The sequence below is a fragment of the Nicotiana attenuata genome, unplaced genomic scaffold (assembly GCF_001879085.1).
Source record: "Nicotiana attenuata strain UT unplaced genomic scaffold, NIATTr2, whole genome shotgun sequence".
Lineage (NCBI taxonomy): Eukaryota > Viridiplantae > Streptophyta > Magnoliopsida > Solanales > Solanaceae > Nicotiana > Nicotiana attenuata.
Window position 1 is genome coordinate 398835 of NW_017670713.1, and position 19214 is coordinate 418048.

The window sequence follows — 19214 nt, forward strand, 5'->3', positions numbered from 1 at the left end:
TCGTGGCATTCGCAGGCCTCGGAGTCACCTTCGGAAGTTATATTTGTACAGTTTATTTCTTTCCAGAACATTTGTACTTAAAGATTTTCTAGTGAAACTCGCTTATGACTTATACTATTGGTTTTGGGATTGTGAGTTATGTATAGAGATTTTATTTCGTGTTTAACAATCGTTGGTTGAATTTTGCTATTAATTCAGTAAATGTCAGGCTTACCTAATCTTAGAGTTTAGGTGCCGTCACGACATCCTACGGAGAAAAATTGGGATCGTGACATTTAAATTATTTTCAGAATATATGAATGTGCCCTTTCTTTTCTTTTTTTTTTATTAAAAAAAAAGTAGACTAATAAATAAATTGTGCCACTTAGAATGGAACAAGGAAAATGTATATATTATCACATCAGTTGGCCATTCTATGATAAAATTAATTTAATTTCAGACAAATATCAGGAGTCCTAAGTAAAGAGTTCCCAGGTGATAGTGTATCATGCGCCCAAATGGCTACGGATTGAGACATTATTGATGTTGTTTCCGGTTAAATAAATTATTATAAAAATAACTTTTAGAATTAGATGAAACCCCATTTGTCATACGCGCCCTACTTGTGGGGTTACATTATTTGTTGTTATTGTTGTGCCACAGGCAAGTGTATATTGACCCAATTTGCCACACGCATCAATGCGTGCGGCGGATTAGCTTGGATTACCTTTTTGAACTTTCTTATCCAGCCATATTATCCTATATTTCCTCCTTTTCACTGTGCACCAGAACATCGTTGACCTATATTGCAATAACTTTCCAATTTTCTTACCTTAGACGTTGTGTTTTTTCTTTTTTTATTTTATTTTATTTTTCAAAACTTGTGATGAAGAACAAAATAAACTGCAAAATTCCACGAGCAAAGACCTAAAGGTCATTTTAATTTACAACTATATATATATATGTGCAACTCGTTACAACATTTTAGTAGATTCAACTTCTAGTAGACTCTACATATACATAAACAAAAATATTTTAACCATGTATATATAGTGTAATTTTTTGACTTAGGGGTTCGAATAAACACTTTTCTCCACCGTAGCTCCGCCTATGTTGGATCAAATCATAATATGAAATGCTCTTCATTACTATTCATGCATAACTAGTATATAAACCAAAACAAAATTTACTTATAGTCTAGGAGGGATAGTAGTACTTTTGCTAATAGATACTCCATTCGTTCCAGTTTATGTGAACTTATTTTCTTTTTGGTCCGTTTTAAAAAGAATGACCCGTATCAAAATTTGGAAACAATTTAGCATAAACTTATATTTCTACCCTTAATGAGAAGTTTTTATAATCATACAAATACTCTATGCCTCTTTTTAACAAATTTTAAAAAAAAATTATTTTTTCTTAAACTTTATGTCGAGTCAAACAGATTCACATAAATTATAAGGAAGGGAGTACACAGTTTCCCAAATTCCCCATCCTTCTCTTTCTCGGTGTAGCACGTACTGTATATACCACTTACTTTTCTCTTCGTTTAATTGGAATCCATACCCAAAAACCTACTAAAGCTGTAACTCTTTCTTTCCTCACCAAGACACAGAAAAAAATATCATGGGACTTCTCTACATGTTTTGGTTCATTTTCGTCATTCTTGGAAATCTATTGCGCTTTCAGCTTTCTCAGTCAGCAAATGTATTGGTTGATGGAGTTTCGGAATGGAAACATTCAACTGTCCAAATTGGGGATACCATCGGTAAGTACTCTTGCAGTATGAACAATATTCTGCTATTCTTGGTGCTTAATTTGACTTTAACCAAATTTTGCATTTAAATTTGATGACCCTTTTGTATTTGTTTTTCAGTTTTCCAGCATAAGTATCAGTACAATCTCTACATTTTCCAGAACCAGAATGCCTTTACTTTATGCAATTTCACTGAAGCTACACTTCTTACCAAATCCAACTCCAAATCCTACGCAGTAAGTTCAAAATTTCAAGATAATCTTAAAAAGGGGATAATTAGAATTTGACTTTTTTTTATTTCTTGATATATATAAATGCAGTGGGACCCATCTAGGCGCGGTATCTTTTACTTCTCATTCAACAATGGTAGTACTAATGCAGCATCATGTTTACAAGGCCAAAAGCTAGCAATTAAGGTATCCCTTTCACCTGAACTGTCACCGGCGGCAGCTCCACCATTTATATCTGGCAGCATTGTGTCATCTTCTCCCGCTTACACGTGGCCATTGCCGCCACGAGAAACTGCTTCTCCTGCTAATAGTCCAATGGTTCCACAGAAAGGGAGTGATATTCCGTTTATATACAGTAATCCAGCAGTTCCTTTGCCCACTGGTGAAGTAGATTCTGCTACGGTCCACCATTTGCCCACTTCTGGTCACCATGTAACACAGGTAATTATGTTTAATATCGTTATTTAATATTTTATGCTATTACTATCAATCTTTACAACAATAATTACTGCTTCAAATAAGTGGGAGCTGATTATATATGAATCCTCATTGTTGTTGAAAAATATTATTATCAATCTTTAATATTGAAAAATTTAATCAAAACACTATTCAACTTGCTAACATTATTATTAATTTTAAATATACCATTCCACTTTATGTGGCATATTCAGCGTACATTGACAAAGGGTCAATGTTCTTAATTTTAACCATTAAATAAGATTTTGATTCTTCAAGTTTAAAAATGAAATTTACATATTTGAAAACTACGCAATATAGGTAAAAATAATCGATAATTCAAAATAATTATAAAATATTCAAGAAAAATATGGTCAAAGTCTCAAAGAACAACCTCGTAGGCTCCCAAAATAGTAATATTGCCCTACAAACTGAAACAAAGGGCGTAATATTTTTTCCAAGAAAACTTTGCATGAGTATCCATAAATCACCTCCTCCACTTAGTGACTAGTTTTTGTTTTTATAAACGTATAGAATCTTAAATATGAATAAGAACGGTTATTAAACTTTTAGCATCCCAAAGGAGATTCTATACGGGTAAAATCAGGGATAGAGCATACCCCAATTTCCTTATGAAGAAAACGGAAGAAGGGCACGGACGCATGAGACTGACATAGAGGCCGGGAATCTTTCATACCGAGACTCATGAAAGAGAACGATGTGTTCGTCACTAGACATGATAAAGCAACGCTCCCCGGACCAGAACGAGTTCTAAAACCTCGAGGAATGCGGTAAATAGTTATACATGACGGATAAAGGGTCGTGATATTCGTACCCAACCAGATATCACGGCACGGATCTCGCTCGATGTCGGTTACAGATCAGTAACTAACGGGAAAGGAAGATTTTTACATTTTTCAGACTTGTACTAGGGATGAAACTCTCCTACTATATAAAGGGAGGTTCTTTCTTTTCAAAAACAGATTGTAACATGCAAGTCAAGGCCCTATAAATTCATTTCTCTGCTCTCTAGCGATTGCAAAAGCTCTTACTTAGCTGTTTGTTCTTAGATTTGTGTTCGAACCAAGGGTCTGATCGAGGGCAAAACTATTGTTCAATCTAGACTCGATCTAGGCCGTAATATTACTACTGGTTTGAGCATTCATTTTATCTTTAACTCGCATATCTAGTATTCTTGATTACTTGTGTTGAATCAATCCACATATCCTTAAAACTGCGTACATATTTAATTGTTATTCGATTTTAGGGTAAACAGTTTTGGCGCCCACCGTGGGGCTAAGGATAATAGTGGTGACTTGATACAAATCTCCGTAACACACTCTATTTTATGCTTGTTCTTTAAAGTCTTAATTTCAGGTCAGCTTAATAAATGTCAAATTCTCAGTCTGCCCACTTGAACGTTGACGCTGAGTCTGGCCATCATGGCGAAAATAATAATCTGGTGCCTAGAAACGAGGTGCCTCCTGCTAATCCCATTATCGATCTGGTCGATGCTAACTCACAGGTGGCCATCGACGTCAATCTGCCAATTGGTCCCGAAAATAGTGTTCGCGGGGGACCCTGACCAACAGCTCGAGAAGCGCCCGAAGGTGAAGGCGATGGGGTAAGCCTACCGTTAAGCTTAGAAATGTTGCAGGCTCAATAGGCGGCGATAGTGCAGCTACACAATCAAAGCCACGCCCCCAGCAGGGTTGAGCCCGAACAATCCCGGGAAAATATTCGAAGAAATGAACAGATCACCGAGAGACCGGGTGAAGTTGAGCCCAGGGTCAATCCCGAAATAATGAGAATGCTTGAAACATTAACGACGTGGCTAGAGTTAGGCGAGAAGAAGATTGAGGCTAATGACAAAAAGGTGGAAACATACAATTCCAGGGTCGATCAAATCCTGGGAGCACCCAATATCGAAAGGGCCGGATTCCAAGAAATTTCTCCAAAAGCTAAGGCTTTGTGGTTAGGATTCATTGTAAGGGCCAAATGGTAGTATGAACCGTGCCCACATAGTCCACTCTAGCCATTGCAAAAGTTTTTATACGCTTTCGATCAGCTACCTTGCATGCTAAGAAATGAAAGAAATTTCCCCTTTGTTACTACGCGTTTTTGCTTCTTACATCCCAGATCCTAGAGCCCACGGGCTACCCCTACTCGGGGACTGTCGCCCGAAGAAAATTCGAACGACCCGGGCTACCGAATCTCGGAGGCACCAAACCTATTAGGCGGTGCCCAAATATAAAAGGCTACGGCCACCCTAAAAATGGCTCGGAGACGTCCGAAGTCCGTAACTAGAAATTAAGGCCTTTACAAAAATTTGAAACCTACTAAAGGGTTACCCTCGGCAAAAACATCGTCTAAAAACACTTAAGCATCTCTGGGATCACCGGTCTCACCGAGGGTTCGAAGCCACGAACAAACAAAGTTGCATCGAAACCGGGCTTCGCTCGAACCTCCAAAAAATGAATGCCCCAGAACTACATATAATTCTATGCTAAGACATCAAAAACAGTACAAAAATAGAAATTGCAAGAAGATGCTGGAAAAGTAATGGTGCAATATTGCCAGAAAGGGAAAACAATTATATNATATATATATATATATATATATATATATATATATATATATATATATAAAAATTGTACCGGGCCACCATTTCCTCAAAATCAACAGAGGTTGTATCCAATTTGGACCTCAGAGCCGCATATTCTCTTCCGAGAGCATCCCCTTTCGCGACGGCCGAGCTCAGATGTGCTCGGAGATCATTTTTCAGTCGAGACCACTTATCGGCTTTGTCCTTCGCCACCCGGAGTTGGCTCTCAACCGATGCCAGCTCCGCCTTCGTAGATTCCTTCTCCGAAGCAAGCAGGTCCATCCTGCCCTTCCACACTTCGGGCGTGACCTTGACCTTGTCCATCTCAACCCGCAGTTGGTCGATCAGGTCTATTTTCTGTTGGACCTGCGAAGTTGCGTTGTTAGTCACCACGACTAGTTGCTCGTTTTTAGCTTCGAAGATCTTTACCTTCTCAACCAGGTTGGCGTGTTCCCGCTTCAGGATCGAGGCCTCTTTCTGAGTCTTTTCCAGCGCGGCCTGGAGAATCAGGAGGTCTTTAAGGGCCTCGTCCTGTTGTTCACTAAGAGCCATGTACATGTCCTTCTTCCAGACCTACTCTTTGAGCTCGAACTCGAGCTAGCTAATCTCCAAGCGGTACCGGAGGAAGCATTCATGATGAAACACTGAATCCTGAAAAATAAAGAAATTAGTAAAGGACATCAAAGTCTAAAGAAAGATTCACAAAAGGATACAAGGGGTTGATGCCTTACCTGGTTCAGCGCCTGTTGCGCCTGGTTGAAAAGGCTCGACGTGCCCACCTCGTTCATCTTGGCCTGGTCCTTCTCAGTAACCAGGCATCAGAGGTAGCTGGATATGCCCACGGGAGTAGACAGGACCCGGGCGTCCTCCGGGATTGTGAGAACGACCGTTCTCTTGCGCTCGGAGTCCACGCTCGGTGGGGAAAATTGCTTCACTAATCTTGAGCTCAATCTCGGGCCGCCAATTCTCGAGGGCGCATCCTTCTTCGGGACCTCCAGGTGACCAAGCCCAGGAAAATCCTCTAATGCAGCCATGTCCATACCGTCGAAAAAGGAGTTGAGAGGATCATCTAGGCCCTGCGCTCCCTCACTTGACTTTTCTTTACCCGCTTGGATCTATTCGAGCATAGAATCGATGTAGGAGGGCATATCCATGATGTCAATGATATCAGTCGCCTCCTTCGGAATAAGAGCGGCTTCTTGGGAGGCTGCAGCCTCCATTTCCCCCTCAGGTTTCCGAGTCAGAAGAGGATCGACCTCGTGGTCCTCTTTCTTGATCGTTGCCCGCTCCCCAGTAGGGGTCGACCCATGAGCGACGAAGATGTCATTTTCTTCGGGCTCATCCCTAAGCCGGTAGAGACAGTAAGGGTACGGTACCTTGGACTTGGTGTTCTTCTTGGGCTTCCGGACCGGGGTGGCCGCCCTTTTTTTCCTCTTCGCCTCAGGATCCGGGAAACCCGAGGACTTTCTCTTTTTCTTCTTCTCCTCCTTTACAGAAGCCTCGGGATGTCCCAAAATGGAGGGCTCGGCAAGCAAGGACAGATCCTCATCCTCATCTAGCGGCCTAAATTCGGTGGTCTTATGCAGACCTATAAGAAAAGAGGAAAGGTTAGCAATGAACAAGTTAAGACCGTGATGGCAACTATTCAGGGAAGATCCTCACCATGAGAACGGGCCTCCTATTTTCCCTTTGAGATCTTGCGCCATGCGCACTTAGAGTACTGCATCTGCTTACAAATTCCCTGGATCCACTCCTTGAATCGGGAGATTGTATCGTGAACTTGGGCAACAGCTGCACGACCACAAACACGTGCGATGAGAGAAAGGATAAAAAGTAAGAAATACCCAAGAAAGACAATACTTACGGGATGCGTTCCACTCCTCGGGGAACGGAAGAAACTAGAGGGGGGATCAGGTCTTCGATTTTCACACGAACAAACCTCCCCTGCCAGCCTTGTTCTCGGTCCTCGTCAATGCTCGAGAAAGGAGCCTTACTTGCTCGGCGAACGAGCTTGATCAGTCCCCCTTGGAAGATTCGGTGACTGTATAGACGGAGTAGGTGGTCGAAGGTGAACCGAGGAGATTCGGTGTTGTTAACAAAATAGCGCAAGAGGATCACGATCCTTTAGAAAGACGGGTGGATTTGCCCAAGACACACCTCGTACCTCTTGTAGAAAGCAAGAACTATGGGGTCCACAGGGGTGACCATGAAGGGGTACGTGTAAAGACTCAGGTATCCCTTCACGCGAGTAGTAATATCGCCATTGGGCTGGGGACGACCACTTCCTTACCCTCCCTTTAAAGTCCGCTCGGACTACGGGTAGGGTTTCTTCATTAACGGAGCATATGTATCTCCATGATCCCTCTCCTCGGTCTTGTTGGCTAGAGACCTTCTCAACCTTAAAGTCATCCTGGATAGAGCAGCCCCCGGGTATGAAGCTCTTCATGGGGGGTTCTTGAGCCACCTAGGGAACGGCCACCTCGGCATTTGCGGCCGGGTGGAAAAATGAAGGGGCGGCCTGTTGAGGCATTGACTTGAAACTTTTAGCCATTATAATCCGGAAAATATAGGTCTGAAGAAAAATATGAAGATTTGAAGATGGTATTTAGGTATGAAGTTCTGGGATGAAAGTCAAAGAAGAAGTATGAAGTATGAAAATGAAGATGAAGATGAAGATATGAAGGCTCAATGAATAATGTATAAAGATCTGGAGAATTTAAAAGCCGTTAGAATGTTCGAAGGTAAAATCTAGAATCAGAAAGTGGAAGAAGTAAAGAAGGTTGAAAATTTTATAGGGGAAAAGAAAATCGATGCGCTACGTTAAGCATTCAAAGACAGCCAGTTGAGGACTGACAAGTGTCCGAAGTCAGAAAGATGCGACTGATGGGACGTTTCGATTTTCCCGTCATCTCAGTTATAATGTACGAGCGAAGAAACCGGGGTTCATCTATCGTTTCCCATCATTCCGAAAAACATACTCCAAAAAATGAGGGGACTATTTGTATACTGGTAAAATCGGGGAAAGAACATACTACGATTTCCCGGTGAAGAAAATGAAAGAAGGGCACGGACGAGACTGAAACCGAGGACGAGAATCTTTCGTATCGAGACCCATGAAAGAAGAACAATGTGTGCATCACTAGGCATGATAAAGCAACGTTCCCCGGACCTAGAACAATTTCTAAAACCTCGGGAAACGCGGTAAATAGTTACACACGATGAATAAAGGGTCGTTATATTCGTACCCGACCGGATATCACGGTGCGGATCTCGCTCGACGTTGGTTATGGATCAGTAACTAATGGGAAAGGAAGATTTATACCTATTTTAGACTTGTACCTGGAATGAAACTCTCCTACTATATAAAGGGGAGGTTCTTTCTTTTGAAAAACACATTGTAACACGCAAATCAAGGCAATACAAATTCTTTTCTCTGCTCTCTAGAAATTGCAGAAGCTCTTACTTAATTGTTTGTTCTTCCTCCTATTTGGGTTCGAACCAAGGGTCCGATCGAGGGCAAAACTACTTTTCAATCTAGACTCGAGCTAGGCCGTAATATTACTACTGGTTTGAGCATTTATTTTATCTTTAACTCGTATATCTAGTATTCTTTATTATTTGTGTTGAATCAATCGACATATTTTTAAAACCGCGTACATATTTAATTGTTATCCGATTTTAGGGTAAATGGAGATATGGGTAACGTCGGCTATAATAAGTAAATAAAACCGCAAAAGATATGGTTATGAAAATTTTGAAGGCTTCATAAAATTTGCTTCAGGGGATGCATCAAAATTTTCTATAATTTATGGAAATATTATTGCATGGCTGTCAGTTTTAAAGGCTAAGCAAATAATACATGTATTGCGTAGGCGTTTGGAGATAAAAATTGTAATTTTTGAAGAAAAAAAATAGTATTTGTAATTAAGCTAATTGAACAATGGTATTTGAAATTCGAAATTATATTGGATATGTATTTCACTTGAAAAATGTTACAGTTTTGTGAGTGGGGAAAGAAATCTTTCTGAAAATATCGAAAAATTGGTCAAAACCACTTTTTCGAAATTTTTTAAAAAACTGGCAAAATCTCACGGGCAAACAGATTTTTGAAAGGAAAAAAATATTATGGACAAACGGGGGTTAAGTAAGTTGAATCACTTCTAATTCTAGTACTAGCTAGTAGTATAGACATAATAATTGGTCATTCTGGGACGAAAATGGAGAACAGAACTCTTTTGTTTCTTTTTTCTTTGAATATTTATATTAACAGCATAATACCATAAATTGAAGACTGATTGAGTAGCATGAAAGATGAAAACTTTACTTAATTGCATACCCATATGAAGCCTGATATATGCTGGCGTAATTTATTAGATTTATTGTTTTCTTTTAATAATTTGTCATTGTTAATTTGTTTATTTATTAGGTATCTGAAATGCAGGTGGTGAAGTTTGTAGCAATTCAAAGCTCCTTGTGCTGTGCAATTTCCTTGATGCTGTTTTAAAATTACCAAATGGGAGAAAAAGTAAGAGATATTTGCAATTCAGTACAAGTAAAAAATGAAATTGCACTACTGAGTGGACCAAACGTGCGCCATGAGCTGTAGGTTTAAATCTAAAATAGCTTTAAAGTGGTGGCAATGATGATTAATAGCACCATGTTTCGTACTGTAGTAACAGTATTTTGTGTTATATTACTATCCTTGACCCTACTTTCAAATCATTTCTTTCTTTATTTTCTCTTTAGTCTTGCTGTCTTGGCATACAATCATTTTTGCCTTCTACTTTTTCTAGTTTGAGTCTTTTTGCCTTTTTATTTTCTTTGTTTGTTCTATTTCTTTCTGGTTGAGAATTTTAATTCCTCTTTAATAGGAAAATCATCTAACACCCATTTTAGAGGCTATTGGTGGCTAGAACCAATAATTACGTACAGATGTTGATTGTAAATCTAAAAACTTGGATTATTAATCTTCTTTACAAGTTGCCATCATCATTATATAGTGATAAGGGTTTTCAAGGCTGTGATTGATCTTTCTATAAAGAGAACTAAATCTATGTTCTCTATTAACAAAAAAAGGTTATAAAACCTCGATATTTCATCCTTATTAGCTTGTTTATTGTATGTTTTGCTAATTATGGACCACATATTGATCAAATTTATGAATGGATTGGTGACGGGAACTGAAAATGATAGAATAATATAATTTCATTTTTAAATCATGGATAAGATTTGGGAAGTAACAATTATGCATTTATCATAAGTGGTATACAAATTTTTCTATGATGCTTATAGTCTGTTTGGCCAAACTGAAAAAATTAGCTTATTTTGATACACTACAAGAAAAGAGGCCTATTGTGGCGACAAAAGTCGTCACTGAAAGTGCAAAAGTCGCCACAGAAGACCATCAGTGGTGAGCCTATAGTCGTTGGCTATAGTGAGTGGCTGATACTCAATCGTCGCGGCTGAATTGGTCGACACAAAAGATATGCTTTCAGTGGCAACATTAATCGCCACAAAAGTTAACTAAGATTGACACAAAATACACCTTCAAGAGACGTTAGTCGCCACTGAATAGTCTTCTTTGGTGGCGAATCGTTGTTGCCACAAAAGGTTTATCTTTCGTGACAACATTAGTCGCCCCAAATTCCTCGCCTTTTTGTGTCAAATTTTATCGTCACTAATATTCACTTACTTTTTGTGGCAACAAGGGATTGTTACCAAAACTAACCTTTTTGTGACGGTAAAATATCGCTACAATACTATTATTTTCGTGACAACAATAGTCGCTACAATAAAAATTTCCTGTTTTAAAAAATATTTATATAAAACTATAATAGATTCATACTAGTAGTCGAACAATAATAAAACAACATATTTATAGTGGTAACAAAATATTTCACGAAATAATTGTATATAATCTTTTCATTGGTAAAAGTGTAAACAATCTAAAGTATCATTGTCATTGCACGTCCTCAATAAAAAGAATACAATTTCTTTAAAATACTCCAAAAACTTCAAACTACTCCAATGTTTGTAAACTGCTCTACTGCAACTTCATTTCTTCATTGTTGAAGTTCTTTGTTCCTGTCATTGTAAAAAAAATATATGATGAACAAAATTAGCAGATGCACGTACTAAAGGAAATATCTCTACAAGTAACAACAACACGAAAGAATGAAAAAGAAAAAGCTGAACTTAGATCAAACTTCAGTTTGAGCCTTCAGTATGCCAGCTAATATAACCATTCTCATTCAGGAGGAAACAGATTCCGCTCTCAAATTTTCTCTTATGAGTTGCTGTGCATCGCGGAATTATATTGGAAACAAACATAAATTACACATAGCATCAGAGGCAGGAGGGATTGGCGGATTGCAAATAGATCCACCTTAAACACCATAAGCGAATCAGCTAATAAACATGCTAGTGAAACTGTGGAAGGGGTTAGTTCTGCCAGTGAAACTGTGGAAGGGGTTAGCTGCATGATGTCAATCCTTAGAGCACATTGTCCCCTACACATTTGTTATTTTCTCAGCTAGTTTCACTGGCTATTCCTTAGCAGATCAGTTTGAACCTTTTTGCAGTCCATCATTAGTAACTTTAGACATAACCTTATAGAGCTCATTACGACAAACTATAGTTCTGAAGGTACCACGACTAAGGAGCTCACAAAGAGGTTTATACTATAAGTATAGATAGCTGATATGCTAATCTAACCACTCATGCATAATATCGTCTAGAATAGCAACCGTCTCTTCTAAAAATTTAGAACCCTCCCCCAGAATATCCCAAAAAGCATGTGCATTCTCAACTAGGATCATGGAGTTAGCTGTAACTAGTATCGGCAAAATTAACTAATTATTCAAAATTAACTTAAGAGATCTCGGTTCAGTTCTGTTCAAGAGTTAGGCAAAGATAAACAATCAATACTCAATTTATAAGAGCAGCTAAATCCAGTTTTGGAAGCTAAAATAGCTTCATGGCTAAGAACATTTCTTGACAATATCAATCTTAAACTATAACCAAATGTTAGCAGAGGACTCAAAGATAGTAGATTAATGTATAGCTTATCAACAATGACAATTTTTATACACGGATAATAAGTTCTTTACACTTGAACCATTATTGAATGAAAATCCTCAAGTCATGCAACCTAACTGTTAGAAAGCAAGCATGACTTAAACCTTCAAAGACATTAGTAAAAAAAAAGTTAACAATGTAGCAGGCTTCTTTAAGTCAAGAACAAAGTCTCTAGGAGAATTTACATGGAAAACTGTATACTAAAGACAAACTATCCAAATGGAGTGTCATCACTGATTTTCATGTTCCCTTTGCTTGACAGAACAGAGAGTTGCACTCACATATTTTTTAAGTTTGAACTATCTACTTAAGTGTTGTTTAATATCTTAAACGGCAAGGCATAAACAGGTTTTGTATATTGAAGCGATGAATTAGAATTGGTAGTTTATAGAGCTAAGGGCAAATATGTAGCAGCAGAAACTCTCTAGCAAAAAGGTCCCCTGAAGTAGCAAAAAGGTACCCTGAAGTAGCAGAATTGCGGTATTTTAAGCAGTGTATTATGATACATTTAGATCCCGAAGTATGGCAGTTGATAACTGACACACTTCTCTCGATTTTAGTAAGAAGCTAACCTTTACTGAGTTCGTGAACTGTATGCTGAGAGGCTTGAGCATCTAGCTTAGCTGTCAATATATAGAGCTACTTCCTTAATGCGTGAATGGTGTCTTCCTCTTAGAAGTTTGTTTCTGTCATCAGGCATCTTAGGTTTTTCAAAAGCTGCAAATGAATTTGGTAGAGGTTTCCTAACATTTGAAATTCTTATGATTACTCATCCTTGTGATGTGCATCTTTTGAATTAACAGAAATATTAGATCACACATAATTCCTTTTTTTTTTGCGCAATCTTAAAGATATGCTTCAACTGCTATGAGAAAATTCTATCATAGAGAGTCTATATGAACTAAATTTTTATCCTTTGTAGTGTTGAAACTAGCAGCATTGTATTAACAGTTGTATAGTACATTTGTAGAGTACAGAAACATTAGCATTTACCTTTTGAATTCTAGCCATCATCGTAGCCATCTGCTCTTTAAATCTTTTGTCAAGTTGTAGATTCATGTGCGCGCGCTCCTCTTCTAGTTTCTTTTGCAACTCAGCACGATCTTCTTCTAGCTTTCTTCGTAACTCAAAACGATCATCTTCTAGCTTCCATGACAATTCAGCAGCCATTTGTTCTTCTACCTTTCTTTGCAACTCAGCAGCTTGTTCACGTTCTTCTTGTAATTTTCTGTCCATTTCAGCTTGCATATCTTGACGCATACTTTCCATTGCAGAAGACATACTTGCTTCTAATTCTACCTGCTGCACTCGGCTCTTTTTGCAAGTCTTTTTCCGTACCCTTTCCCATGAACATAGCCAGTTCGTTCGCCAAGTACGGTGACTAAAATCTCATCTGCATTCATCGGATTTTCTTCAAATTGTTGTTGCTCCACAATTTCTTGGAGCTGCCCCTACAATTATGCATACAATTTATGATATAAAATAGGAGACATAAAATAAAATAAATAAAACACAATTTCAAGAGATTACATGAATTTGCTGCGACTGTGGATCTGACCATACCAGTTGTTCTTTGTCATTCTTACGAGTATGTTGGAGCTCCCAAACTCGATCCGGTGGTGCCTTTTGTCCATTAACTGGATTTCTCTACGATTTATTAAAGTAGAGAAAACTATTTAAGTACATAATGTGACCTAAAAAAGAATGACAAATATATGAAATATTATTGTGCTAAATGAATTTGTACCGTTGATTCCTCCACTTCAGCAAATGACTTTGAGCCACATGAGTGTTTAGTTATTTGTTTTCCCCTGTTTATTTTGTTTCGCTCACTCACAGCCTGAAATTATATCCATAAATTAAGAACCAGAATTGAAATAGTAATTTGTCACATATTTATATTACCAAGTTACCTTGAATTCTAGACTTCCAAAATGTCCTACCAGAAACACCCAATCCTCAGGTGTAACATCACTTGGCCTATGAGATAATTTCTCTTCATCAGTAGCATAGCGAGAGTATTCAGCATGCAATCGAGTCTTCCATGTTCTAAAATGTCTTTTCATAGTATTGACCACAAGAGCTTGCAATACATGCTCTCGAACTCCGGTAGCTTCAAATTTATCCTAAATGCAAATACGAAAAGCTTTTGAGAGTAAATAAAATGTGTGATAAAAAGTCGATAGAACCTTTATTAACAAATTATTACCTTAACCTTCAACCACATCGCATCTCCATGTTTTGTGATTATTTCTTGCCAATCACCATCTCTGAATGAGATAGTGCTGCGCATAATCAAACCACAATAGTTAACAATGTCCCTAGACCCGGGACCTACAGCTCTCTCAATGTCATCTGGAATGACAATAGGAATTTTACTACCATGCTTAGTTTTCAAATCTACAAGTAAAGATTTGTATCTCCCTCTCCCTTTATTGGATTTTTTGCAAGAAGCTGCACGCAAAAGAATATATATTTAACAATCATATAACATCCAGAATAGAAATATTTAATGATGAGCTGCTGCAATTGTTTAGCTTCAAAAGCAAGCAGTAGTAAAATTCGTATTCAACAGTCAATATTATTTAACAGTCAGAAGCAAGCAGTACTTTTGATCTCCTGGCCTCTAAAAGAGTTAGGAATCTTTAGATCTTAAGAACATTAGCAAGATTGGAATTCGGAAAATCGAAAAGCCACATAAAACGACACATGACCTTCATAGGAACAAAATTATGCAGATGAATATGGACCTTCGATATTTTCTCACATGACCTTCGATATTTTCTCAGCAGTAGATGACCTAATGAAGAAAACAGGACTCAAGCCAAAAGATATTGACATTCTTATTGTCAACTGCAGCTTGTTTTCTCCAACTCCATCTTTATCAGCAATGGTAGTGAACAAATACAAGTTAAGAAGTAACATAAAAAGTTACAATCTTTCTGGTATGGGATGTACTGCTGGCTTAATCTCAATTGATTTAGCTAGAGACCTTCTTCAAGTCCATCCAAATTCAAATGCTTTATTTGTAAGCACTGAGATCATCACACCAAATTACTACAAAGGTTCAGAAAGAGCAAGTGTAACAGTGCTGTTTGGAGATGTAACAGGACAATCAAGACACCAACTGATGGACCATGGCAAGATTGCATTGATAGGTATCCAGTCCATATTCCAGAGATTGTCAAGCTCTAAAAATAAAACCTATATATTATTCATAAGAAAATATATCAGGATGTTCATAGACTTTGGTCTCTCTTTTATATAGTAGTTTTTCTGTCTCACGAAAACTAGGAATTCCTGGGCAGACCTATAACTCAAATGGTGGCTGGCTGGATTGCAGAGAAACATTTAACTCCACATTGCACAAGCACACAAAATATCGCAGCAACCCATATCTAAATTGAGTTGTTAATTAGTTAACAGAAAGATTGAGAGAACTAACCTGCAGCACTTTCAGTTTCTACAGTGGGATGCGCACTTTCGACAACAATTCTTGATGACTGTGGTCCATTAGGTTCTTGATGAGGTTGACTTGAATGTCTGGTCTCTGAAGGTGCTAATGCTTGTGGTTGAGAAGAACGCTCAAGCCTTGTCAATGGTGCATTAGCCCTGTAGGATGACGTCGCTGTAGAACTGTCACGAACTCCAACACTGCCACCTGCACGACGACCTCCACCTCCACCTCGTGCACCTCTACCTCGTCCAAATCCTACCATTTCCTACAATATCTCAAAATAAAAAATATGAAAGCAAAAATCAAAGTTATGGTGAAGATCCATATCTGTCTAGTAAAGGATCGTGCCATTATTGAGATTTCTATCATTCTTAAACTCAACAACTGCTGTATATGTACATTTAGAAGCTTGGCAAAGCTATAAAATTCAAGTCATCATCACATATAAAAGTAAAAGGGATATTCCAGTATATTTAAGGTAGTAATTAAGATGAAGGTTCATTGAATCGCAGAATAATAAGGGGGATAAAGAAGCTACTGATAAGAATCCATAGAAAGAAACACGAAAGCTATCTATTTGGTCACTCCATATCCCTATCATCTATGTCGGTGTCCTCTCCGTCGTTATCATCAAGTAACTCTTCATCGCTTTGTTCACTATTATACAGATCCATGTCATCGTCATTAATGAAACCATCATCCTCATTATGCACAGTTGTTTGAGCTTCAGTCGCTTGATTATAATAAATAATTTGTGGTTCAACATCATCCCTATATAAGGACACCACAATATCAATTTCTTGAGCATGAATGCGCGATGTATTAATTTCAACTTGCTCTTGTTGATAAGCATCTTCACTTGATAATACTTCATCTTCAATTTCTGTAGAATTAATATCCTTTTCAGGCATATTAAAAAGGTCACGAGGATTTGTCTTCACAACAACAAGCCAATCTTTGTTAGACATGTCGTCCACATAGAAAACTTGTTCACACTGAGGTGCCAACACAAATGGCTCATATGTATTCAAGGCACAACGGGTATTCACACTTGTGAAGCCATATTTGTCAATCTTATATCCTTTTCCTACGTGAGCCACATCCCACCAATGACACCTGAAGAGGTAAACTTTCTTATTTCCCACATAAGATAACTTGTAAATGTCCTCCATTATACCGTAATACTCCTTTGTTGAGTCTGAATCATCTCCTCTAACAAGAACTCCACAATTCTGTGTTTTTCTTCTCCACTCTATATCTCTTGTCTGAAATCTAAATCCATTCACCATTAATGTGGAATATCGAAGCACTAGAGGTCCAGGACCGAGTGCTAAGCTTATGAGATCATCATTTGCATGTCCTTGTGCAGATAGTTGTAAGATCTACAAAAGACAAACAATACTCTTGTAATCAATAACATATGTGATAATAACATTAATATTCAACATGTCATTTTATTCATCACTTACATGTGCACGAAACCAATCAAAAAAGTCATTGTTATGCCTTCCATCCCCTATTGCACTTTGTATTTCCATCTCTCTGGTGTGTTCCCTACATTTTAATAATGGGTTAGTTAGGAAAACGTAATTGAACTATCCTAACACAAAATTATCTTGAAGTTCTCCAGAAACATACTCAAGGAACGGCCAAACTTCTTCACAATTTTGAAGCACATATATGGTTGCTTGGTTTAACTCATCACGAGATAGCGGGGCGGGATCTGAACCACCTTTTGTCCATCCACTATTTTTAAAGATAGATATCTCACCATGTGACACAGATTCACCATCATTCCTAGCTGGCCTATTGAACTTGGTTGAGATATTCTTTAAGTAGCGCGAGCAAAATGTGAGGCTTTCTTCTGCCAAATAACCTTCTGCAATTGAGCCTTCAGGACGAGCATAGTTGCGAACATACGACTTAAGTATTCGCAAATACCTGTATACAAATTACTAGTTAAAAATAATGTGACATTCTGAAATTATAATATTGAAATTTAAAGGATAACATGTTACCTCTCAAAAGGGTACATCCACCGATATTGAACTGGTCCACCTAGTTTTGCCTCTCTTGCCAAATGAATGGGCAAATGAACCATGACATCAAAAAACGCAGGAGGAAAAACCATTTGGAACTTGCACAATGTGATAGCAATTTCAGCCTCTAAGATATCAAGATCTTCAATTGTCAAGCACTTAGAACATAAATTCTTGAAAAATTTTCCTATTTCGATAGTTGGTTCACTCACTTCCTTAGGCAACACACCATAAATTGCTAATGGAAAAATATCTTCCAATAATACATGGTGATCATGACTTTTTAATCCATGTATCTTTTTCTCTTCAACCTTGACACACCTAGAAATATTCGATGAAAAGGCATCGGGAACCTTCAAATTAGCTAAGAAATTACATTCAGCTTCTCTTCTGGAGATAATGCGTAGCATGCTGCTGGTAACAACACATTGTTCCCATCCTGAATTGGATGCAAACCTTGCCTAATACCAAGGTCCACCAAATCATAACTACTTTTTAACGTGTCCTTTTTCTTCCAAACCACATTCATCACAGTTGATAAAATGTTATGGGACACATTTTTTTCTATGTGCATCACATCAAGGTTATGTCGTAACAAAATTGTCTTCCAATATGGCAATTCGAAAAAAATACTTTTCTTCTTCCAATTGTAAGCATTATTAGGGGCATTACGCTTTCGCTTTTGCCCTTTACCGAAAGTCACATTACCCAACCCTTGTAGTTGCATAAGTACATCATCACCTGTTAAAGGATTAGGTGCAACTCCCTTTTCCACTTTCCCATCAAATAACCTCCTATTTTTGCGCCATGGATGGTCTAATGGAAGGAAGCAACGATGCCCCATATAACACAATTTACTACGTAATGAAATCGATTGTGTATCTTTGTGGCAACAAGGGCATGCAAATTTGCCCTTGGTTGACCATCTCGGAAGGTTCCCATATGCAGGAAAGTCATTAATTGTCCACATGATAGCCGCACGCATCATAAAGTTAGATTTTGAGTATGCATCATAAGTTTCTGCTCCTTCCCATAATTCTTTTAATTCTTCAATCATCGGTTTTTTATATACATCTATATCATTGCCTGGACACTTAGGACCTGGAATAAGAAGTGTCATCATGAAATACTCACTCTTCATCTAATACTAAGGGGGTAAATTATACGGAACTAGTATGACTGGCCATATGCTATGGTTGGAACTCATGTTCCCATAAGGCTGGAACCCATCGCTTGCTAAACCTAATCGAACATTTCTTAATTCAGCAGAAAAGCTGGGATGTTTCTCATCAAAAGATTTCCATGCCATTGCATCAGACGGATGTCGCAAGATACCATCATCAACACGTTCCTCCTTATGCCACCTCATCTTTTTTGCTGTCTCTCTTGCCATGTATAATCTCTGCAGTCTTGGTTTGATAGGAAAATGTCGCAAGACTTTATGAGCTAACTTCTTGCCTCCATTCTCTTTTGGCTTCCATCTAGACTCACCGCACTTAGGAAATGATTGTGCATTGGCATGCTCGCTCCAATATAAGATACAATCATTCTGACATGCATCTATTTTGGTGTACCCCAAGCCTAAGTCTCGAAGTACTTTCTTTGCTTCATAGAAAGA

General features: G+C 38.1%; 2 protein-coding genes across 3 annotated transcripts; one reads left to right on the forward strand and one right to left on the reverse strand.

Moving 5' to 3' along the window:
- The first annotated feature begins 1477 nt into the window (after window positions 1–1477).
- On the forward strand, window positions 1478–9745 carry LOC109242562. 2 transcript variants are annotated; one of them, XM_019409406.1, is made up of 4 exons: window positions 1478–1744; window positions 1853–1968; window positions 2053–2403; window positions 9450–9745. In XM_019409406.1, the coding sequence occupies exons 1-4, from the start codon at window positions 1603–1605 to the stop codon at window positions 9525–9527; spliced, it is 687 nt and encodes a 228-aa protein (XP_019264951.1). In that variant the 5' UTR covers window positions 1478–1602; the 3' UTR covers window positions 9528–9745. The 2 variants fall into 2 exon arrangements, with proteins under 2 accessions (XP_019264951.1, XP_019264952.1); XM_019409407.1 differs by having other exon boundaries at window positions 9465–9745.
- A 6393-nt stretch (window positions 9746–16138) lies between these two features.
- On the reverse strand, window positions 16139–18440 carry LOC109242560. Its single transcript, XM_019409405.1, has 5 exons — window positions 18230–18440; window positions 17576–18035; window positions 17196–17498; window positions 17027–17111; window positions 16139–16939 (listed from the first exon to the last, which is right to left on the reverse strand). Exons 1-5 carry the CDS (start codon window positions 18438–18440, stop codon window positions 16139–16141), a joined length of 1860 nt encoding a protein of 619 aa, XP_019264950.1.
- Between the last annotated feature and the right edge of the window lie 774 nt (window positions 18441–19214).